At 43.3% G+C, this 21,191-nt stretch overlaps 1 protein-coding gene across 4 annotated transcripts in view; it reads right to left on the bottom strand.

Moving 5' to 3' along the window:
- The window catches only part of SCHIP1 (schwannomin interacting protein 1), a 157,043-nt gene that overhangs the window by 34,083 nt on the left and 101,769 nt on the right, over positions 1-21,191 (bottom strand). For all 4 annotated transcript variants that reach the window (XM_084847378.1, XM_084847379.1, XM_084847377.1 and 1 more), the window contains exon 3: positions 11,224-11,342. In XM_084847378.1, coding sequence (XP_084703504.1) covers positions 11,224-11,342 — 119 coding nt within the window. The remainder of the gene's footprint in view (positions 1-11,223; positions 11,343-21,191) is intronic.

The following is a 21,191-nucleotide window of genomic DNA, read 5'->3' as shown; positions in this document are numbered from 1 at the left end:
CACAAAATTGGGCAGGATAGCTAATACTTTGGAAGACAGAATCAAAATTCAAAGTGTTCTGGATAGACTGGAGTAATGGGCAGAAAACAACAGAATGACATTGAATAGGGATAAATGCCAATTTCTGCACATAGGAAAAATAAACCAAATTCACAGTTACAAGATGGGGGATATGTGGCTCAACAACACTACAAGCGAGAAGGATCTTGGAATTGGTGTCGATCACAAGCTGAATATGAGCCAACAATGTGATGTGGCTGCAAAAAAGGCAAATGTTATTTTGGGCTGCATTAATAGAAGCATAGCTTCCAAATCCCGGGAAGTACTAGTTCCGCTCTACTCAGCACTGGTTAGGCCTCATCTGGAGTACTATATCCAGTTCTGGGCACCACACTTGAAGAAGGATGCAGACAAGCTGGAGAGGGTTCAGAGGAGGGCAACAAAGATGATCAGGGAACTGGAAACAAAGCCCTATGAAGAGAGACTGAAAGAACTGGGCATGTATAGCCTTGAGTAGAGAAAACTGAGGGAAGATATGATAGCGCTCTTCAAATACTTGAAAGGCTGTCACAGAAAGGAAGGCCAGGATCTCTTCTCGATCATCCCAGAGTGCAGGACATGGAATAATGGGCTCAAGTTACATGAAGCCAGATTCCGTCTGAACATCAGGAAAAACATCCTGACTATTGGAGCAATACGAAAATGTAACCAATTACCTAGGGAGGTAGTGGGCTCTCCCGCGCTGGAGGCATTCAAGGTGAGGCTGGACAGCCATCTGTCAGGGATGCTCTGACTTGTATTCCTGCCTTGAGCAGGGGGTTGGACTTGATGGTCTTATATGCCCCTTCCAACCCTACTAGTCTATGATTCTGTGAACCCAGAGACTGAGAAAACAACCATGGCTTGTTTGATTGTCTGCCAGACAAGCCCTAGTTAGGGCAGCAACCCATGATTTAACTAAACCATGGCTTAGCATTACATGTGAACCAGGCCATTTTCTGGTGCATTTTCTTCTGGATCATTGTTATTGTTATTTTTTTTATTGTGTACTGTTTTTATTGGTGTTGATTGGGACTAGACAATACGAACATATAAGTCTGGTCCTGGCTCGTCTGGCCAAGTTCAAAGTGCTGTTTTTAACCTATAAAGCCCTACGTGGCTTAAGACACCAATACCTCAAGAGTTGCTTCTCCCCATATGATCCTACCTGGTCCAGGAGAAACTTCAGGGGTGGCAGCTTGGGAATAGGCCTTTTCTGTGATAGCCCCAGGTTTATGGAACATAGTCCCCAGGGAAGGTCATCTGGCACTGATGCCGGAATCTTTTTGATGCCAGGTGAAGGATGTAATTATTTCCCCAAGCATTTGGACATTAGCTATGGCCCAATTGTTGTGCGCTGCTTTTGTGGTGTTCGCTCTGGGCTGTGAGAAGATTTTGTGTATTGTGAACACCTTTTTTACTGTATTGTTTTTAGAGTATGTTTTACAGTGTTTATTTTTATTGGTATTATTATGTTGATTACATAATATTTATATTGGTTTTGGATTTTTCATGTTATATTAATTATGGATTTTTGTATTAGCGTAAGTCGCTTTGAGAAACTTTTTGTGGTGGGAAGCGATGCATAAATTTAACAAATTTAATAAATAACAATAATAATTTATCATGTAATCTTCCCAGAGAACATTTTATTATTGGGGGAACTAAAAACAAGACCCTGATGCTGGGAAAGACTGAAGGCAAAAGGAGAAGGGGACAGCAGAGGATGAGATGGCTAGATAGCATCACCGATGCGATGAATATGAACTTGAGCACGCTCTGGGAGAGAGCACAGGACAGGAAGGCCTGGTGTGTTATGGTCCATGGGGTCACGAAGAGTAGGACACGACTGAACAACAACAACAAAACAATATAATAAATTCTTGTGAGGTGGCGCATTTTGGGGGAGAGATCCATGTTTATCAAGGACACCACTAACCACCATCCTCTCAGGGAATATTAAGCTCATATCCTCCAAGGAAATCATATGTTAGGGCAACACTGGAACTTTTGCTGGCTGTACCTGAAACTAGGTTGGGAGGCTATTTATTTAAAATTATTTTCAGACCACATTTGAGGGAGGATAAGGCTATCGATAGCTACTAGTCATGATGGCTATATATTATCTCGTTTTGGAGACCATATGGCTCTGATTACAGTTTCTAGACAACACGAGTGGGAGGGTGCTATTGCACTCATGTTCTGCTTGTGGTCTTCCCACAGGCAGTTGTTTGGACACTGTATGAACAGAACACTGGACTTGATAGGCCTCTGATTCAGTAAGAGCTCTTATGTTCTTAAGGGTAAAAGCAGATAAAGTGTGGAGTATATTCATCACTCCAAGGTCCCTGAGATCAGTTGCTGGAGCTGGGGGGTTTCAGCTGGATCTGGAAGATGAAAAACTGGAGCTTGAAATGTAGCAACCAGAAGATACTGCTCTGTTGCCCAGGCAACGGCAGAATGCCAGGCTCCTAGTATTTATACGAGGCCTGGCAAAGCCAAAGGCCAATGTCGTACACTCCAATTCCCTTCCATTTCCAAACAGGCCTCTGAGGCCTGCCCACAGACGACGCCACGTAGCTCATGCAGTAGGGATCAGCTTAATATGATGGCGGGAGACCTGTGTGGGAGAACTGGGCCACTGAATTCTGACAAAGTGGGGCGTAAAGTGGTAATATGTAAAACACAGCATAGGTGTGGTCAGCAAAGGGGTGCTGAACTGTTGCCTCTCCCTAGCTGGTTTTCTCCTGGTGGGGCACTAAGACCAAAAGCAATTCCTGCTGGAAGAAAACAGGAGAGGATAAGAGGGTTTCATTTGGAGCGGGGAGAGGTTAACTGTGAGCAGGTGAAGGGCTCCAGCATACCAGCCTCACAGTGCACTTTAAATTGCAGTTCCCACCCCAGCTTTATAGGGATTTGGCAAAAACAGTATCCAGTTGTTCAGCCTTCACATCCGGTTTGGGTCTCAGGCATGAGGTCCTCAGTTCAAGACCCAGAATCCCTGACACTATTTCATTTCTATACCACCCAGTAGCCAAAGCTTTCTGGGCAGTTCAGAAAATTAAAACAAGGTACAGCATAAAACAATATAAAGTATGATATAAATACTAAAACATACTTGATAACTCGTGTACAGAAACGTTCTTTTTAAAACAACCCACCAACATCAGATTTGCCAGATCACACATGCACTGCTGCAGGGCCTGCTCCAGGTTTTTGAGGGCCCTTGGGCAGCGTACCCTAAATGGGCCCCTTCCCTCAGTGAGTCTACCTTCTCACTGCCATTATCACCAGCTGCTATTGCTCCCCCTCTTCTTTTTCATCATTGCTACCACTTGCTTACTTGACAGGCAGAGATCCAGTGAGCAAGTAGGCAGTGGCATCTGTGGCTCCTCCTTCTCACTAACTCCATTGTCTGAGCCAGAGCGAGAGGCAGATAAACAAGTAGGCTGCAATAATGAAAAGAAGGCACAAACCCAGGAGGCTCTTGTCAGTGGGAGGTGAACCCTTGGCAGGTGCCCGACCACACTTACCCTTGGTGCTGGCCATGAACTGCTATTATGCTAAGGCAAGCAGGCAGAATTATCTTCCTTTGTCTCACTACACATATTCTTCAGCTTCCTAATCATTTATAAATTTACTTGTATCCTGTATCAAGATCAGTCAAATGGCCCATTTACACACTTACACACACCATAAAAACCCAAAATATTAAAACAAGAAAAACGAACAACAGCCTAGCAGCTCAACAAAGCAAAATAGAGGCAGAAAAAACATGAAAAGATAATGGCATAAAAAAAGCCCGCAAGAACAACATCACCACACATGCTGGAAGATACATATTCCATCCCAAACTGGGTAGAAGCAGTCATGTGTTTGCCTTTTGTTTTAATAATCAAACTAAGTAACCAAATAGAAAAACAGAAATGTTGGCTAGCAGTAAATCCCCCAAACTAACAAATCCATCCAATACATTGCTTGTGATTTCTTGTTCTAGATTAGCCTTCTCCAATGTGGTGCCCTAAAGATGTTTGATTGGAGGTTTAAATGCAGACTACATGTTACTATGCTGATTAGATCTGTTTACATGCTGACCGGGCACGATGGAAGTTGTAGTCGAACACACCTGGAGGGCATAAGATTGGGGTAGGCTGTTCTAGAGGCATCCCTACAGCAAGGTGAAAATCAGACTCTAGTTCTGGGAATAAGCTAGTTTCATTAGAATAGTGAGGACCTAGGAGTTACTCAGCCCCTTACATAGCTAAAAAAAGAAATTGACATTTTTTTCATCTTTGGCACTAGAAAATGGCAAGTGCTCCAAGGCTATGCCTGTTGCAGTATTGTGGTGGCCTTTAGATGTCACTGCAGCACTGTGGGAACTTCTTTTCTGTGCACTCTCATCTCACATAGCTGCTGCTCTAGTATTTAAAGGCCTCCCACCAGATAAACAGGGTTGATCACATGGTTTGTTGTTCAGTCGTTCAGTCGTCTCCGACTCTTCGTGACCCCATGGACCATAGCACGCCAGGCCTTCCTGTCCTGCGCTCTCTCCCGCAGCATGCTCAAGTTCATATTCATTGCATCCGTGATGCTATCTAGCCATCTCATCCTCTGCTGTCCCCTTCTCCTTTTGCCTTCAGTCTTTCCCAGCATCAGGGTCTTTTCCAGAGAGTTTTCTCTTCGCATTAGGTGGCCAAAATATTGGAGCTTCAGCTTCAGTATCTGTCCTTCCAATGAGCACTCAGGGTTGATTTCCTTTAGGATGGACTGACTGGACCTCCTTGCAGTCCAGGGGACTCGTAAGAGTCTTCTCCAGCACCTCAGTTCGAAAGCATCAATTCTTCGGCGCTCAGCCTTCCTTATAGTCCAGCTCTCACAGCCATACATTACTACTGGGAAAACCATAGCTTTGATTAGACGGACCTTTGTCGGCAAGGTGATGTCTCTGCTTCTTACTATGCTGTCTAGGTATGCCATAGATTTCCTCCCAAGGAGCAAGCGTCTTTTAATTTCATGGCTACAGTCACCGTCTGCAGTGATCTTGGAGCCCAAGAAAGTAAAATCTGTCACTGCTTCCATTTCTTCCCCTTCTATATGCCAGGAAGTGATAGGGCCAGATGCCATGATCTTCGTTTTTTTTAATGTTGAGTTTCAAACCAGCTTTTGCACTCTCCTCTTTCACCCTCAACAAGAGGCTCTTGAGATCCTCTTCGCTTTCTGCCATTAGGGTGGTATCGTCTGCATATCGGAGGTTGTTGATAATTCTCCCAGCAATCTTAATTCCGACCTGTGATTCATCCAACCTGGCATTTCTCATGATGTACTCTGCATATAAGTTAAATAAGCAGGGTGACAATATGCAGCCTTGTCATACTCCTTTCCCAATTTTGAACCACTCGGTTGTTCCATGTCTGGTTCTTACTGTTGCTTCTTGACCCTCGTACACGTTTCTCAGGAGACAGGTAAGGCAGTCTGGTACTCCCATCACTTTAAGAATTTGCCACAGTTTGTGGTGATCCACACAATCAAAGGCTTTAGCGTAGTCAATGAAGCAGAAATAGACGTTTTTCTGGAATTCTCTTGCTTTCTCCATGATCCAGCAAATGCTGGCGATTTGATCTCTAGTTCCTCTGCCTCTTCGAAACCCAGCTTGTACTTCCGGTAGTTCTCGGTTCTCATACTGCTGAAGCCTAGCTTGTAGGATTTTGAGCATCACCTTGCTGGCATGTGAAATGAGCGCAATTGTGTGGTAGTTTGAACACTCTTTGGCGTTGCCCTTCTTTGGAATTGGAATGTAAACTGACCTTTTCCAGTCTTGCGGCCATTGTTGAGTGTTCCAAATTTGTTGGCATATCGAATGCAGCACTTTAACAGCATCATCTTTTAGGATTTTAAATAGCTCAGCTGGAATACTGTCATCTCCGCTAGCTTTGTTGTTAGTAATGCTTCCTAAGGCCCACTTGACTTCACTCTCGAGGATGTCTGGCTCAAGTTCAGTGACCGCACTATCATGGCTATCAGGGACATTCAGATCTTTCCTGTATAGTTCTTCTGTGTATTCTTGCCACCTCTTCTTAATCTCATCTGCTTCTGTTAGGTCCCTGCCTTCTTTGTCCTTTATCATGCCCGTCTTTGCACAAAACGTTTCCTTGAGATCTCCAATTTTCTTGAAGAGATCTCTAGTCTTTCCCATTCTGTTGTTTTCCTCGATTTCTTTGCATTGTTCATTTAAGAAGGCCTTCTTGTCTCTCCTTGTTATTCTCTGGAACTCTGCATTCAGTTGGATATATCTTCCCCTTTCTCCCTTGCTTTTCGCTTCCCTTCTTTCCTCAGCTACTTGTACAGCCTCATCAGACAGCCACTTGGCTTTCTTGCATTTCTTTTTCTTTGGGATAGATTTCGTTGCTGCCTCCTGAACAATGTTATGGACCTCCATCCATAGTTCCTCAGGCACTCTGTCTATCAGGTCTAATCCCTGAAATCTATTCCTCACCTCCACTGTATATTCATAAGGGATATGATTTAGGTCATACCGGAATGGTTTCGTGGTTTTCCCTACGTTCTTCAATTTAAGCTGAAATTTTGCAACAAGAAGCTCATGATCTGAGCCACAGTCAGCTCCAGGTCTTGTTTTGACTGACTGTATAGAGCTTCTCCATCTTTGGCTGCAAAGGACATAATCAATCTGATTTCGATATTGACCTTCTGGTGATGTCCATGTGTAGAGTCACCTCTTGTGCTGTTGGAAAAGAGTGTTTGCTATGATCAGCGTGTTCTCTTGGCAAAACTCTATTAGCCTCTGTCCTGCTTCATTTTGTACACCAAGGCCATGCTTGCCTGTTATCCCGGTGATTTCTTGACTTCCTACTTTAGCATTCCAATCCCCTATGATGAAGAGGACATCTTTTGTTGGTGTTAGTTCTAGAAGGTGTTGTAGGTCTTCATAGAACTAATCAACCTCAGCTTCTTCGGCCTCAGTGGTTGGGGCATAGACTTGAATTACTGTGATGTTGAATGGTTTGCCTTGGATTCGTACTGAGATCATTCTATCGTTTTTATGATTGTACCCCAGTACTGCTTTTCCCACCCTTTTGTTGACTATGAGTGCTACTCCATGTCTTCTAAGGGATTCTTGCCCACAATAGTAGATATGATGGTCACCTGAATTAAATTCGCCCATGCCTGTCCATTTGAGTTCACTGATTCCCAAGATGTCGATGTTCAATCTTGCCATCTCATGTTTGACCACCTCCAGCTTACCTTGCTTCATTGATCTGACATTCCAGGTTCCTAAACAATATTGTTCTTTACAGCATCGGATTTTCTTTTCACCACCAGACACATCCACAGCTGAGTGTCCTTTCAGCTTTGGCCCAGCCGCTTCACTCTTTCTGGCGCTACTTGGAAATACCCTCTGCTCTTCCCCAGTAGTATATTGGGCACCTTCCGACCTGAGGGGCTCATCTTCCAGCGTCATATCTTTTAGCCTTGTGATACGTTCCATGGGTTTTTCTTGGCAAGAGTACTGGAGTGGGTTGCCATTTCCTTCTCCAGTGGACCACATTTTGTCAGAACTCTCTGCCATGACCTGTCCATCTTGGGTGGCCCTGCATGGCATAGCTTATGGCTTCACTGAGTTACACAAGCCCCTTCGCCACAACAAGGCAGTGATCCATGAAGGGGGATCACATGGTTACTTAACAAGCAATTCCCACCTAGCCAGAATCTGGGGCAAGAATCAAGTGGTAAGAACAAATGTGATTGACCCTGGCTACCTGATCGCAGGTTTTTAAACATCATAGCAGTGTCATGTGATGAACCCATGGGAAACTATCGAACAGTGGCACTTATTTCACATGCCAGTAAGGTAATGCTCAAGATCTTGCAAGGTAGACTCCAGCAATTCATGGAACGAGAATTGCCAGAAGTACAAGCTGGGTTTAGAAAAGGCAGAGGAACTAGAGACCAAATTGCCAATATCCGCTGGATAATGGAGAAAGCCAGGGAGTTTCAGAAAAACATCAATTTCTGTTTTATTGACTATTCTAAAGCCTTTGTGTGGATCATAACAAATTGTGGCAAGTTCTTGGTGGTATGGGGATACCAAGTCATCTTGTCTGCCTCCTGAGGAATCTGTATAACAACCAAGTAGCAATAGTAAGAACAGGCCACGGAACAATGGAATGGTTTAAGATTGGGAAAGGAGTACGGCAGGGTTGTATACTCTCACCCTACCTATTCAACCTGTATGCAGAACACATCATGCGATGTGCTGGGCTTGATGAAGCCAAGGCTGGTGTTAAAATCGCTGGAAGAAACATTAACAATCTCTGATAAGCTGATGATACCACTTTGATGGCTGAAAGCGAGGAGGAGCTGAGGAACCTCATGACAAAGGTGAAAGAAGAAAGTGCAAAAGCTGGGTTGCAGTTCAACCTCAAAAAAACCAAGATTATGGCAACCATCTGGATTGAGAACTGGCAAATAGAGGGAGAAAACGTGGAGGCAGTGACAGACTTTGTCTTTCTAGGCGCTAAGATTACTGCAGACGCTGACTGCAGCCAGGAAATCAGAAGGCATTTACTTCTTGGGAGGACAGCAATGACAAATCTTGATAAAATAGTGAAGAGCAGAGACATCACACTGACAACAAAGGTCCGCATAGTTCAAGCAATGGGATTCCCCGTATTAACCTATGGCTGCGAGAGCTGGACCATAAGGAAGGCTGAGCGAAGGAAGATAGATGCTTTTGAACTGTGGTGCTGGAGGAAAATTCTGAGAGTGCCTTGGACTGCAAGAAGATCAAACCAGTCCATACTCCAGGAAATAAAGCCAGACTGCTCACTTGAGGGAATGATATGAAAGGCAAAACTGAAGTACTTTGGCCACATAATGAGAAGACAGGATACCCTGGAGAAGATGCTGATGTTAGGGAAAGTGGAAGGCAAAAGGAAGAGGGGCCGACCAAGGGCAAGATGGATGGATGATATTCTGGAGGTGACGGACTTGACCTTGGGGGAGCTGGGGGTGGCGACGGCCAACAGGAAGCTCTAGCGTGGGCTGGTCCATGAAGTCACGAAGAGTCGGAAACGACTGAACGAATAAACAACAAACCTGATCGCAGGTTTTTAAACATCATAGCAGTGTCATGCGATGAACCCATGGGAAACCCTAGGATGGTACTATGTTGTGGAGGAAGGAAGAAATGGTTTAAATATGTCATCATGATTCCAGATTGTTGTTCTCTAGTTCAGGAGCTGGCAGACTTCAGGCATGCAGAATCTACTTCACCTTTCACTAGAACCAAGAGTGTCCGGTGCCAAATAGTGGCTCAGGAAGGCAGACACAGAATTGAGGAACAAGATGCCTCTGAACACATGGTCAGCCCAGGAATTCATTTTCAGTATCAGAAGCAGAGCTCACACACAAATGATTTTCACACACAACCCTACTCCTGTTCTCCCCCCTCCCCAAGCAAGCTTTCTTAAATTTCGTAATTTAGGAGGGAAAACGGCTTTTTTGTTTTTGCTATTGTTAAACCACTGGGAGTTGGAAATCCTTGGTGATCTACTCAAAATCACCTAGAAATCTACCAGAAGGTCCTGATTTACCTTCTGCTCTTCCCTGCTCTAGTTAATGAATTTAGGTTAAAGATTGTAGGGCATAAATCTACCCTGGTGCAAAGCCCCTATGGATTCTTTGCACAATCATTTTGCATTAAGTCTGAAACACCCTAACCTGGCAGGTTTCTTTTATTTATTTGTGTGTGTTTGGTTACATTTATATCCTGCCTTTCTTCCAAAAAGCCCAATGAAATGTACATGATCTGCCTTCTAGTCTCCATTTTTGTCCTCAGAACAACCCTGTCAGGTAGGTTAGGCTGAGAATCAGCGACTGGCCCAAAGTCACTCAGTGAGCTTCATGGCAGAGTGGGGACTAGAACCTGAGTCTTCCCAGTCGTAGTCCAACACTGGCTCTCCAGAGAAGTGGGTAGAGCTACATTATATGATATTAGCTATGCCAGCCTCCAGCCACAAGACAATATGCCACAATAGCATTACAGCACAGTGAGTGCTTGTCTATACCCAGAATGCTATGGTACATTTTTTGCCGAGGAATTCTCTGCTGTCCCTTTCCTGCTTCACAACCCAAATCTCACTGAATTCCCTCCAGCAAAGTCCCCATTTAAGGGTACAATCCTATGGCCCCTAGACATTTTCTGAGGGGCCACAGGATAATGGGGATTCCCTTCTCTGAGGTCAGAGATGCCGCTCTGGCCTCTGAAGGGGGTGGGGTTGGAAATATGCCCCCGTTCCCTTTTCAGCTGGTGCAGAAAGAACTGTGCTGGCTGGCCTCCGAGGTTGGAAACTCAACCTTGGAGAGGGGGAAAAGGGGGCATTCTGGTGGGCAGGAAGGGGAGGAGACTGGAGAGGCCAGGATATGAATTATCATCAGCCTCTTCCAGCCTCCTTCCCTCCACCTCTGAAGTGCCATCTCTAGACAGGCTAAAAAGCCTGTCTTGTGAAATCTTCAGGCTGGGAGGATGGGGTGGCGAAGATCACCTCTGCTGCTCCTCCCACCTTGCACTGGACAAGCAGAAGCTTCCAAGTTCAGGGGCTTTGGATCATTGAGGGCACAATCAATAAGACTGTGCCCTAAGAGGTGCAAAGTAACATCGACAGTTCAATTAGCATCTGACCTAATGTCCTGAAGGACTACAAAAAAAGCACTTTTAAATCCAGAACAAAAATTCCTTAAAGACGTTACTGATATTTCTTTAAATATTTACAACCTGCCTCTCCCAAGTTTGAGATGGTTTATGGGAAAGAATATAAAAGTGTACATTTTCCAACACATATTAAAAGAAAAACAGAACAGAGTTCTAGGAAAAACAATTTACATTCACCAAGGTGGAAAAAAAAGACATTTATATAGAACTTTAGAAATGCAGAACAACCATGACAAACACACGCCACTAGAAAGAAAAGACTAGAAGCTTACAAAAATGGTATTCAGAGAGATGGGGGTTTCCCTTTGTAGTCAAATCTTGAACGGACAGAACACTGAAGATAATGTCATGCAGTCTCAAAACCCTGGACTTCACATGTGTGACAGAAACTGTCTGATATTATGCCACATGGAAGCTATTAAAAGGAGAAATGTGCACAATACCATTTCACTCACCGAGAAGAAAGGCTTGGCTTGCCACTTTTACTACAGCTGGTATAAATTCCTGGGCCATCATCAAAGAAACTTCCAAGTGCCAGTTTTTGCCTGATAGACTCCCTCTCATTTTTTTGAGCCTAAAAAAATGCAGAAGAAAAAGGCAATGAACATCAGCCCCCTGATAGCAAACCACATTCCTGTGAACAGTACTTTAAAGGGAATTCTACACATCAATGCTCATGACACTATAACTTAAGGTATGTAAATACAGTGCTGTTACCAGGCGATAAGAATATTTATTCCCACAGTTTCTTACAAATATTGAATACATGTTGAGTGTCAGTCTCAGAACATTTAGTCTTTTCAGTTGATCATGATGGTAATAATGTTTTAACAAACTAACTAAAACACAAAGTAACTCATAAAATGGTCTAGTAAATAACAATCCAACCCACCATAATTCTTGTTTTCCTCCTTTTATACACCCAGCCTCATACTCTTAATATGTTTGCGTCTCTCTTCTGTACTATAAGGTCATAAGTACAGTACAGGCCTAGCATAGCCTAGGATGTAGTATACAATCCATCTGCATTTCGCGGATTGTCAGACATCTTTTGTTCCATCATCTGGTCATTGACAGAATTGCATTTTTTTATCCAGAATTTCGTTCTACTTGTGCTAATGCACACTTGTGCAAATGCACATTACTTAAAGCAAATTAGCACTAATTCAGAGTAACTAATATGGATTAGCGCATTTGCACATGTGCCCTTGAGTATTAATGCACACTTGAGCTAATGTGAATTAATGCAAATCACCCCACAAAAGTGAAAAAACGCTTTGAAGTCTGTGGAATCTACGTGGCTCAGGAAAAGCTGGTCCGCTGCAGAATCCACAAGTTGGATTCAAAGAAAACCAAACTCATCTCTGAAATTCCATTTATTTATTTATTACATTTATATCCGACCTTTCTTTCATTGTGGAACTCAAGGTGGCTACATGTGATTCCCACAGGGTCTCCCTTCCAAGCACTGACCAGACCAGATCTGCTTAGCTCAGCAAGGTGGCTGCTTCATGTGCCTTCAGACTATGCCCTGGAACTATGCCCTACTGTAGCATTATGGTACAAGCCTTGTGGTTCAAAGAAACCTGGAAAATGAGATTTGGTGAGAATGTAAAGAATTCTCCTGTTTGAAATCCCCACCTGATCATAGAACTACAACTTAGCTGCTAGCCAGTAGGAGCTTTTTCCTGCAGGGCAGAGGGGCGAGGCCAGGGGAGGAAGCTGCTGGGCAATTCAGTCCTTAGCCTCGTCCTGCTTACTTCTGAGTAGTCATAGTTGAAATGCTATCTGAAAGTGCTGCTGAGTGATTCAGTCCTGCTTCCTTCCAAGCCTTGTCTTGCAGAGGTTTATCCTGCTTACTTCTGAGTAGGCATGCAGAGCTTTGCTCAGCTTGCTTGTGAGAAGACATAATGCTCATATTTCTAATTAGACATACTCCCTACTATAAACTGGTAACAATGGAGTTGGGGGGGGGGGTTTAATAGCTCCCACCCACTTTTGTATGTGGCCCTACCCACCACCGGAATGCATCCAACAGCTTCTCCAAAATGGAATCTGGCCCTCAGGCCAAAAAAGATCCCCCCCCCCCCGGTCTAAATTCTAGTTAGAAGTCCTAGTTAGAAATCCTAAGGAGCAATATGTTTTAATTCTTACCTTGTTTATTACAGTAAGAAACTGATGCTAAACTGTCTGATTTGAAGCAATTACAGCAATGGCTCAGCTTAAATGAAATCTAGTTGCCTGGTGATTTTGAGCAGTGACACCATTAGTAGCACTCATTAATGATTACACGTAGATGCTACAGCTAACTGAATGCTGTTCCCCAGCCCTCCAAGAAACATCCTCAGCAATGCATGCGGCATCATACATCTGGCATATAGCTTTTCTGTCTCAAAAAGTGCAGAGGCAAACAAACTGCAACACAAGGGGAAAATCAATAGCTTTAAAAGCACATTTGCTGAACTTAATAAGCTGGTATACTCGTTTTCACTTTACCGCAAGTGCTGCAATAACATAAAGTAAACCTCAGAGGACTCTCTCATTAGGTTTTTTTCTTCATCTAATCTATTACATACTACTGAAAATGCTTCCATCTGTATCATTGTTTTGTGAGCCTTGAAAAATGTCCGTCTAAACAGCAGAGAAAGATGCGAAGTAGATACTCACATAGTTCCTATGACATTACTCCCCTGTCTTCCAAAAACTAGGTATAACAACATGAAGTTAGGCTAAACCAATATAGACACCTTTCTTAAGCTTTTAAAAATATTTCTGTCTCCCCACTAATATGGTCAATATTGAAATCAGATTGATTATGTCCTTTGCAGCCAAAGATGGAGAAGCTCTATACAGTCAGTCAAAACAAGACCTGGAGCTGACTGTGGCTCAGATCATGAGCTTCTTGTTGCAAAATTTCGGCTTAAATTGAAGAATGTAGGGAAAACCACGAAACCATTCAGGTATGACCTAAATCATATCCCTTATGAATATACAGTGGAGGTGAGGAATAGATTTCAGGGATTAGACCTGATAGACAGAGTGCCTGAGGAACTATGGACGGAGGTCCGTCACATTGTTCAGGAGGCAGCAACTCAATCCATCCCAAAGAAAAAGAAATGCAAGAAAGCAAAGTGGCTGTCTGAGGAGGCTTTACAAGTAGCTGAGGAAAGAAGGGAAGCGAAAAGCAAGGGAGAAAGGGGAAGATATATCCAACTGAATGCAGAGTTCCAGAGAATAGCAAGGAGAGACAAGAAGGCCTTCTTAAATGAACAATGCAAAGAAATCGAGGAAAACAACAGAATGGGAAAGACTAGAGATCTCTTCAAGAAAATCGGAGATCCCAAGGGAACGTTTTGTGCAAAGACGGGCATGATAAAGGACAAAGAAGGCAGGGACCTAACAGATGCAGATGAGATTAAGAAGAGGTGGCAAGAATACACAGAAGAACTATACAGGAAAGATCTGAATGTCCCTGATAGCCATGATAGTGTGGTCACTGAACTTGAGCCGGACATCCTCGAGAGTGAAGTCAAGTGGGCCTTAGGAAGCATTACTAACAACAAAGCTAGCGGAGATGGCAGTCTTCCAGCTGAGCTATTTAAAATCCTAAAAGATGATGCTGTTAAAGTGCTGCATTCAATATGCCAACAAATTTGGAACACTCAACAACGGCCGCAAGACTGGAAAAGGTCAGTTTACATTCCAATTTCAAAGAAGGGCAATGCCAAAGAGTGTTCAAACTACTGCACAATTGCGCTCATTTCACATGCCAGCAAGGTGATGCTCAAAATCTTACAAGCTAGGCTTCAGCAGTATGCGAACCGAGAACTACCGGAAGTACAAGCTGGGTTCCGAAGAGGCAGAGGAACTAGAGATCAAATCGCCAACATTTGCTGCATCATGGAGAAAGCAAGAGAATTCCAGAAAAACGTCTATTTCTGCTTCATTGACTACACTAAAGCCTTTGATTGTGTGGATCACAACAAACTGTGGCAAATTCTTAAAGTGATGGGAGTACCAGACCACCTTACCTGTCTCCTGAGAAACCTGTATGAGGGTCAAGAAGCAACAGTAAGAACCAGACATGGAACAACCGAGTGGTTCAAAATTGGGAAAGGAGTACGACAAGGCTGCATACTGTCACCCTGTTTATTTAACTTATATGCAGAGTACATCATGAGAAATGCCGGGCTGGATGAATCAGAGGTAATTAAGATTGCTGGGAGAATTATCAACAACCTCCGATATGCAGACGACACCACCCTAATGGCAGAAAGCGAAGAGGATCTCAAGAGCCTCTTGTTGAGGGTGAAAGAGGAGAGTGTAATAGCTGGTTTGAAACTCAACATTAAAAAAATGAAGATCATGGCATCTGGCCCTATCACTTCCTGGCATATAGAAGGGGAAGAAATGGAAGCAGTGACAGATTTTACTTTCTTGGGCTCCAAGGTCACCGCAGATGGTGACTGTAGCCATGAAATTAAAAGACGCTTGCTCCTTGGGAGGAAAGCTATGGCAAACCTAGACAGCATAGTAAGAAGCAGAGACATCACCTTGCCGACAAAGGTCCGTCTAATCAAAGCTATGGTTTTCCCAGTAGTAATGTATGGCTGTGAGAGCTGGACTATAAGGAAGGCTGAGCGCCGAAGAATTGATGCTTTCGAACTGTGGTGCTGGAGAAGACTCTTACGAGTCCCCTGGACTGCAAGGAGGTCAAATCAGTCCATCCTAAAGGAAATCAACCCTGAGTGCTCATTGGAAGGACAGATACTGAAGCTGAAGCTCAAATATTTTGGCCACCTAATGCGAAGAGAAAACTCTCTGGAAAAGACCCTGATGTTGGGAAAGACTGAAGGCAAAAGGAGAAGGGGACGGCAGAGGATGAGTTGGCTAGATAGCATCACCGATGCAATGAATATGAACTTGAGCATGCTCCGGGAGAGAGTGCAGGACAGGAAGGCCTGGCGTGCTATGGTCCATGGGGTCACGAAGAGTCGGACACGACTGAACGACTGAACAACAACAACAACAACAACCCCACTAACATTAAAATTACATAGGTACAGCAACTATATATGTGAGATATAATATTACCTGTGGGGTAAATATTTCAGTCAGTCAATCAACCTATCTCAGCCTCCCCCAACTTGGCTCTCTGCAGTTGTGTTAGACTACACACATACACCTACACCCCCTTGCCCTTCATCTAAAAGAGTTCAGGGTAGCATACATGCCTCACTTCCACTGTATCCTCACAACAACCTGTGAGGCAGGTTAGGCTGAGAGACAGTGATTGACTGAAGGTCACCCAGTGAAGTTCATGACTGAGCAAGGACTTGAACTCAGATCTCCCTGGTCCAAGTCTGACATTCTGTGTATACCACAGTATATACGTACTATAGCAAACCATGAATATATGGTTTTTCTCAAAGAAAAAAAATCTTATTTCAATGTATTCTCATAGCAGATCTCAAAATTTTTCCTCCACATAGCCACATGGCATAAGCTACTCAGGACAGGAAGGCCTGGCGTGCTATGGTCCATGGGGTCACGAAGAGTCGGACACGACTGAACGACTGAACAACAACAACAACTCACTGGGGGAAGGCTGGAGGCAAAGGCTGGAGGATAATTATTCTACAGGAGAAAAGGCGTGACTCGGTCAAATGGCTGAATGTTTTTCATGGGACACAATCACATCACACAAAAATGGGGAGTGGGGTAGCTCTGCTGGAAGTGGGTGATGTTATACGCTCAAAGTAGCTGCATGAGTGACAACGTAAGCTTGGGCAACAATGGCACAACCTTAGCTGGATCTTTTGTACTGTAGTTTCTTCTTCACTTCTAAACACCAGGCCCTAGGCACTGTAGTCTCAGATCACCAGAATTTCCCAAAGGACAGAGCGTTTTGGAACTGCTGTTCATTAGGAGCCTCCTCCCTTAACAACTAGGCATTTACAGAAGCAAGATGCTTCCCAACTCTCAAACTATAGATCATGAAAAACATCTAGCATGAGATCCTATAACTACAGTCATTTCTTAACCAAGAGTTTTCCTAATCTTCCCCCCTACATGTCCATCATGGGAGCCAGTTTCATAGTTTAGACATAACACTGGTGAAGTGAGCTTCGTGACTGAGCAAGCTTTCAGAAAAGCATCTGATTCAAGTAAGCATTTGTGATATTCAAAGACCCACATTATCACCAGTAAATACATCAACAGCTACTGCACAGACCATACTACCTACCACAAAGCTCATATATATTGAGAGCCAGGGTGGTGTATGGCTAGAGTGTTGGACGGGGAGTCGGGAGATCCGGGTTCTGGTCCCCACTCGGCCATGGAAGCTCACTGGGTGACTTTGGGCCAGTCACAGACTCTCAGCCCAACCCACCTCACATGGTTGTTGTTATGAGGATAAAATGGAGGAGGATTATGTATGCCACCTTGGGTTCTTTAAGGAGAAAAAAAGGCGGGATATAAATGAAATGAATGAATGAATGAATGAATGCTAATTCCCTATTATAATACAAGTTTCAGTGACAAATCCTTCAGTTTCGCATACACTGTCACTGTATTTGGAAGCATAAAGGAAGTATTGACCAAGGCGGCATGCCCTGTACAGTTCCATGTCTTGGAAGGCATCACACTCATTCTGCTTATAACCATAGATCAAAAGAGAGTGTGCAATTTTAGGCCCCAATCCTATGCATACTTTCTTATGAGTACTCCTGTATCAGTGCATTTGGGTCTTTGGCATTAATACTTAAGGTTTTACCTACATTTTGCCTACAATATGTATAGAATATGGGGACACAGGGAGAATAAAAAGATGCAATTAAATTGTGAAGTTGATGTAAGTGCAAGCAGTATAGCAATGACACAGTTAACATACTAACAAATGAGAGAGCAGAAATTGGCTTCATTATAAAATGACAGGCAGAAATGCAGCCCTTTGACTGCAGCAAAAATTCACAGCAGGAGACCGAAGAGTTTGTTTGTTTGTTTATTTATGTATGTATGTATGTATGTATGTCTGTATGTATTCCTTTATTTGTAATACTTATATACTACTTAATATAATAAAATCCCTAAGTGGGGATTAGGAAATCATTTTGTGTATTTTTAATATTTTTTTAAAGAGAGGTGTACATACACATATGGCCCAATAATGTTGGCTTTATTTTTCACTATACAATAGTGGAGGTCACGGGGTCTTTCCAACACATTAAAAAGCCAAATGTTATATCTCTGTGTTAGAGGGCTTGGGATTTATGCTATTAACTTTGGCAGCTGAACAACAGTTAAGGAATTTGGCCAACTCATCTAAAAGAATGTAAATGCTAGCTACTATATCAAGCTTACAAGTCTGCTGGCCAAATATTTGTACATGATAGGGTTGTTTCACAGGTTATTTCTCTATTTTTTTTTTAATAATGAAGGGTTTTTTAAAATCGTTTAAACATTTGAGAGTACTGTTTTTAGCCACTAAAAGCCTCAGTGGCTCTTCCTGCTAAAAGGACCCAGTCCAAACATTATGATCAATGCAAAACTAACAAGGGCAGTAAAGTGTCAGGTGTACCATATCCACTTGATTAAATCTTTGGATGAATGCAAATAAATATTGAGAATACCAAACATTAATTCAGGAGGCAAGTGGTTTCTTTTTATATATGGGATCAAATTTTACACGTAACTCCTTTTCATTCAAATAACCTGGTTCGCACGTAATGACAACCCAGAGTATGGGTTGAGTATGGGTTGTCATTGAATTGTGGGTTGCTGTTGAATCATGAGTTGTTGTTACATGTGAACTCTGTTGTTACTATGTGAACCCATAGTTTAACTATGGTTGGTAACCACAAACAACCCAGGAAGTGAACCCACGGTTTGTTGTGGGTTGTGAACTCTGGGTTGTTCATGGTTAACAACCCATAGTTAAACCATAGTGCAGGGTTCACACGTAACAACAACCCACTGAACTCATGATTCAGTGACAACCCATACAAATACTCTGGGTTGTCATTACGTGTGAATCAGGCCTATTTCAGTGTTTCTCCCCAAAACAATATCCTACTTTTCCCCTCCAAAAAGGAGTTGCTCAAGGAGGATAACAAAATATAAAAAACAGACATTAAAAATAACAATAATCCACCATTGAAAAGTACCAAGTCAAAAGCAGCATCAAGGTCAAGAAGCACGAAGAGCCAAAGCTAACAACAAACAAGCTAAACTAAGCAACAGCAGCATCAAAGGCTTGTTTAAAAAGAAATGTCTTCCATCACTGGTGAAACACAAATAGAGAGGAAGCTAACCTAATCTCTTGGGATCTCTTTCCTACCGTATCCTAGCAGCAGCATCTTTTTACACCATGTTTTGGACTTGTGTTAGCAAGCCTCAGGCTTCCTCTCTTCCCCGATTCTATTCCCTTCACAGCAAAGCATAAGCCACTGTCACAGCACAAGGTTCCAAACTAGCAAAATATATTTTGAACTTGCCCCTCATCAGAATTGCAAACCAAGTATAAACCACAGATTACTGCTTTGGATGTAATGGCAAACTAGGACTTGTCATGAAAGAGGAAGAACGGAAGGGAGCTATTGGAGGAGGAGGCATGCAAGCTTGAGTTTGGCTCATGCAGTGCCAAACTATGGTTTGCAATTACATCTGAACTGGCCAGAGACTTTCCAAAGCTAGCCCGGTCAGTTCATGAGTCAGAATCTGAATCTGGCTCTCCTGTATTCAAACCCAACACTACCTGCTACAGCATTCAAATTCAGGAAGAAGCTAAGAAAAATGCCACACATCACCACACTAAGTGTTAGAATGTGTATGGATGGGGTCTGTGTATCTCTCTCTATCTCCTGAAGCCCCCCAAATGTGTTGGACTGCAGCTCCCATAATTCCCAGCCAGCATGGTCAAAATCAGAGCCTTCCAGGGCTGCCCTGGAGGAAGAAAAACACACAGAAGAAATTATTCTGGATCTTCTCTGTCACATCTCTTAGGCACACTTACGAGTGGACTTCTTCAGCCTGGTGCCCTCTAAACACGTTTGTTTGTTTGTTTATTTATTTATTTATTTCATTTCTATACCGCCCAATAACCGAAGCTCTCTGGGCGGTTCACAAAAATTAAAACCAAACAACACACAATAAAACAATTTAAAATATATAGAACATTAAAACCACGTTGGACAAGGAATTATGGGAGTTGTAGTCCAACACATCTGGAGGGCACCAGGTTGGGGTAGGCTGATATAGACAGGCATACTATCAACAGATATGCCAATACCAACAGATATTGATATGGAACTATCTGGGGAGGACTCTTCTAGCCCTAAGGCCTATAGCTTAAAAACCTATAGATCAGGGATGGGGAACATGTGGCCCTCGAGATGTTGGATTGCAACACCCATCATCCCTCACCACTGGCTATGCTATCTAGGGCTGATTGGAGTTGCAGTCCAATGACATCTGGAGGGCCACGTGTTCTCCATCCCTGCTATAGATACTTGATATACTAGCTGTGTTTAGCATGAATAACATTTTGACCTGAAGTACAAGTATAATTTGTAAGAAAGGAACAGGAATTCTAAACCACATGTTATTCACACAATGCAGTTGAAGTCTCCAATGCTGTACACAGTTTTACTCGAAACATTTGATAGCATTACAAATTTGAAAAAATAAGTCAACACAAATGCAGACGCAAGCCTACGATGTACATGATGATGCCAATATCCTGCTATAAGCTTGGGCGGTTTTACTGAATACTCAGATTTTGTTATCATCTTTATCCAGGACTTCAGGTTATTTATTTACCAGGATACAGGATTATGTTTTTCTGAAATGGTCTTAACATGCTTGATACCTCTTAAAAAGCATTTGTATGGCCAACCCATACTTTCCCAGTTTTCTGGAAAACTGCCAGGAAGACTACTTCACCTAGAGGGCTTGCTGAGTAGCTCTGAATGATTATTTAATTAAGGGTGCAATTCTATGGCTGCTCAACTGCGTCTAGATGGTCATAGGATTTTTCAGTTTATGGGAACTGAGCTCGGAGCTGGCACTTCGAGCTCAGTTCCCAGAAATCCAACTCCCCTCCCCCTCCCCTGCCACCTCGTAGGAGGCATGGTTCGTCCCCGGCTCCATTTCCATGCTTGGAAGAGCAGCGCATAGTGGTCAAAAAAGCGGCAGTCCTGGCGGCAGGGAGGGGACTGAGGAAGCACTGGTACAATGCTTCTTATGTGCTGTCCTGCCTCTCCTCCCACTCTGAGGTGCCCTGGTTAGACAGCCCAAATCAGCTGTCTAGCTGCAAATGCAGGGTGGCCGGAGCATGGAGGAGAGGATCTCCTCCATGCTCCACCTGTCCTGCATTGGATAGTTGGCTGCCTCCAAGTTCGGAGGTGGCCAACTATTCCCA

Source organism: Heloderma suspectum, chromosome 3, assembly GCF_057233095.1.
Source record: "Heloderma suspectum isolate Gila_16-S chromosome 3, 16-S_ref, whole genome shotgun sequence".
In the NCBI taxonomy this organism is placed as follows: Eukaryota; Metazoa; Chordata; class Lepidosauria; order Squamata; family Helodermatidae; genus Heloderma; species Heloderma suspectum.
This window is presented reverse-complemented; position numbering and strand designations above follow the sequence as displayed.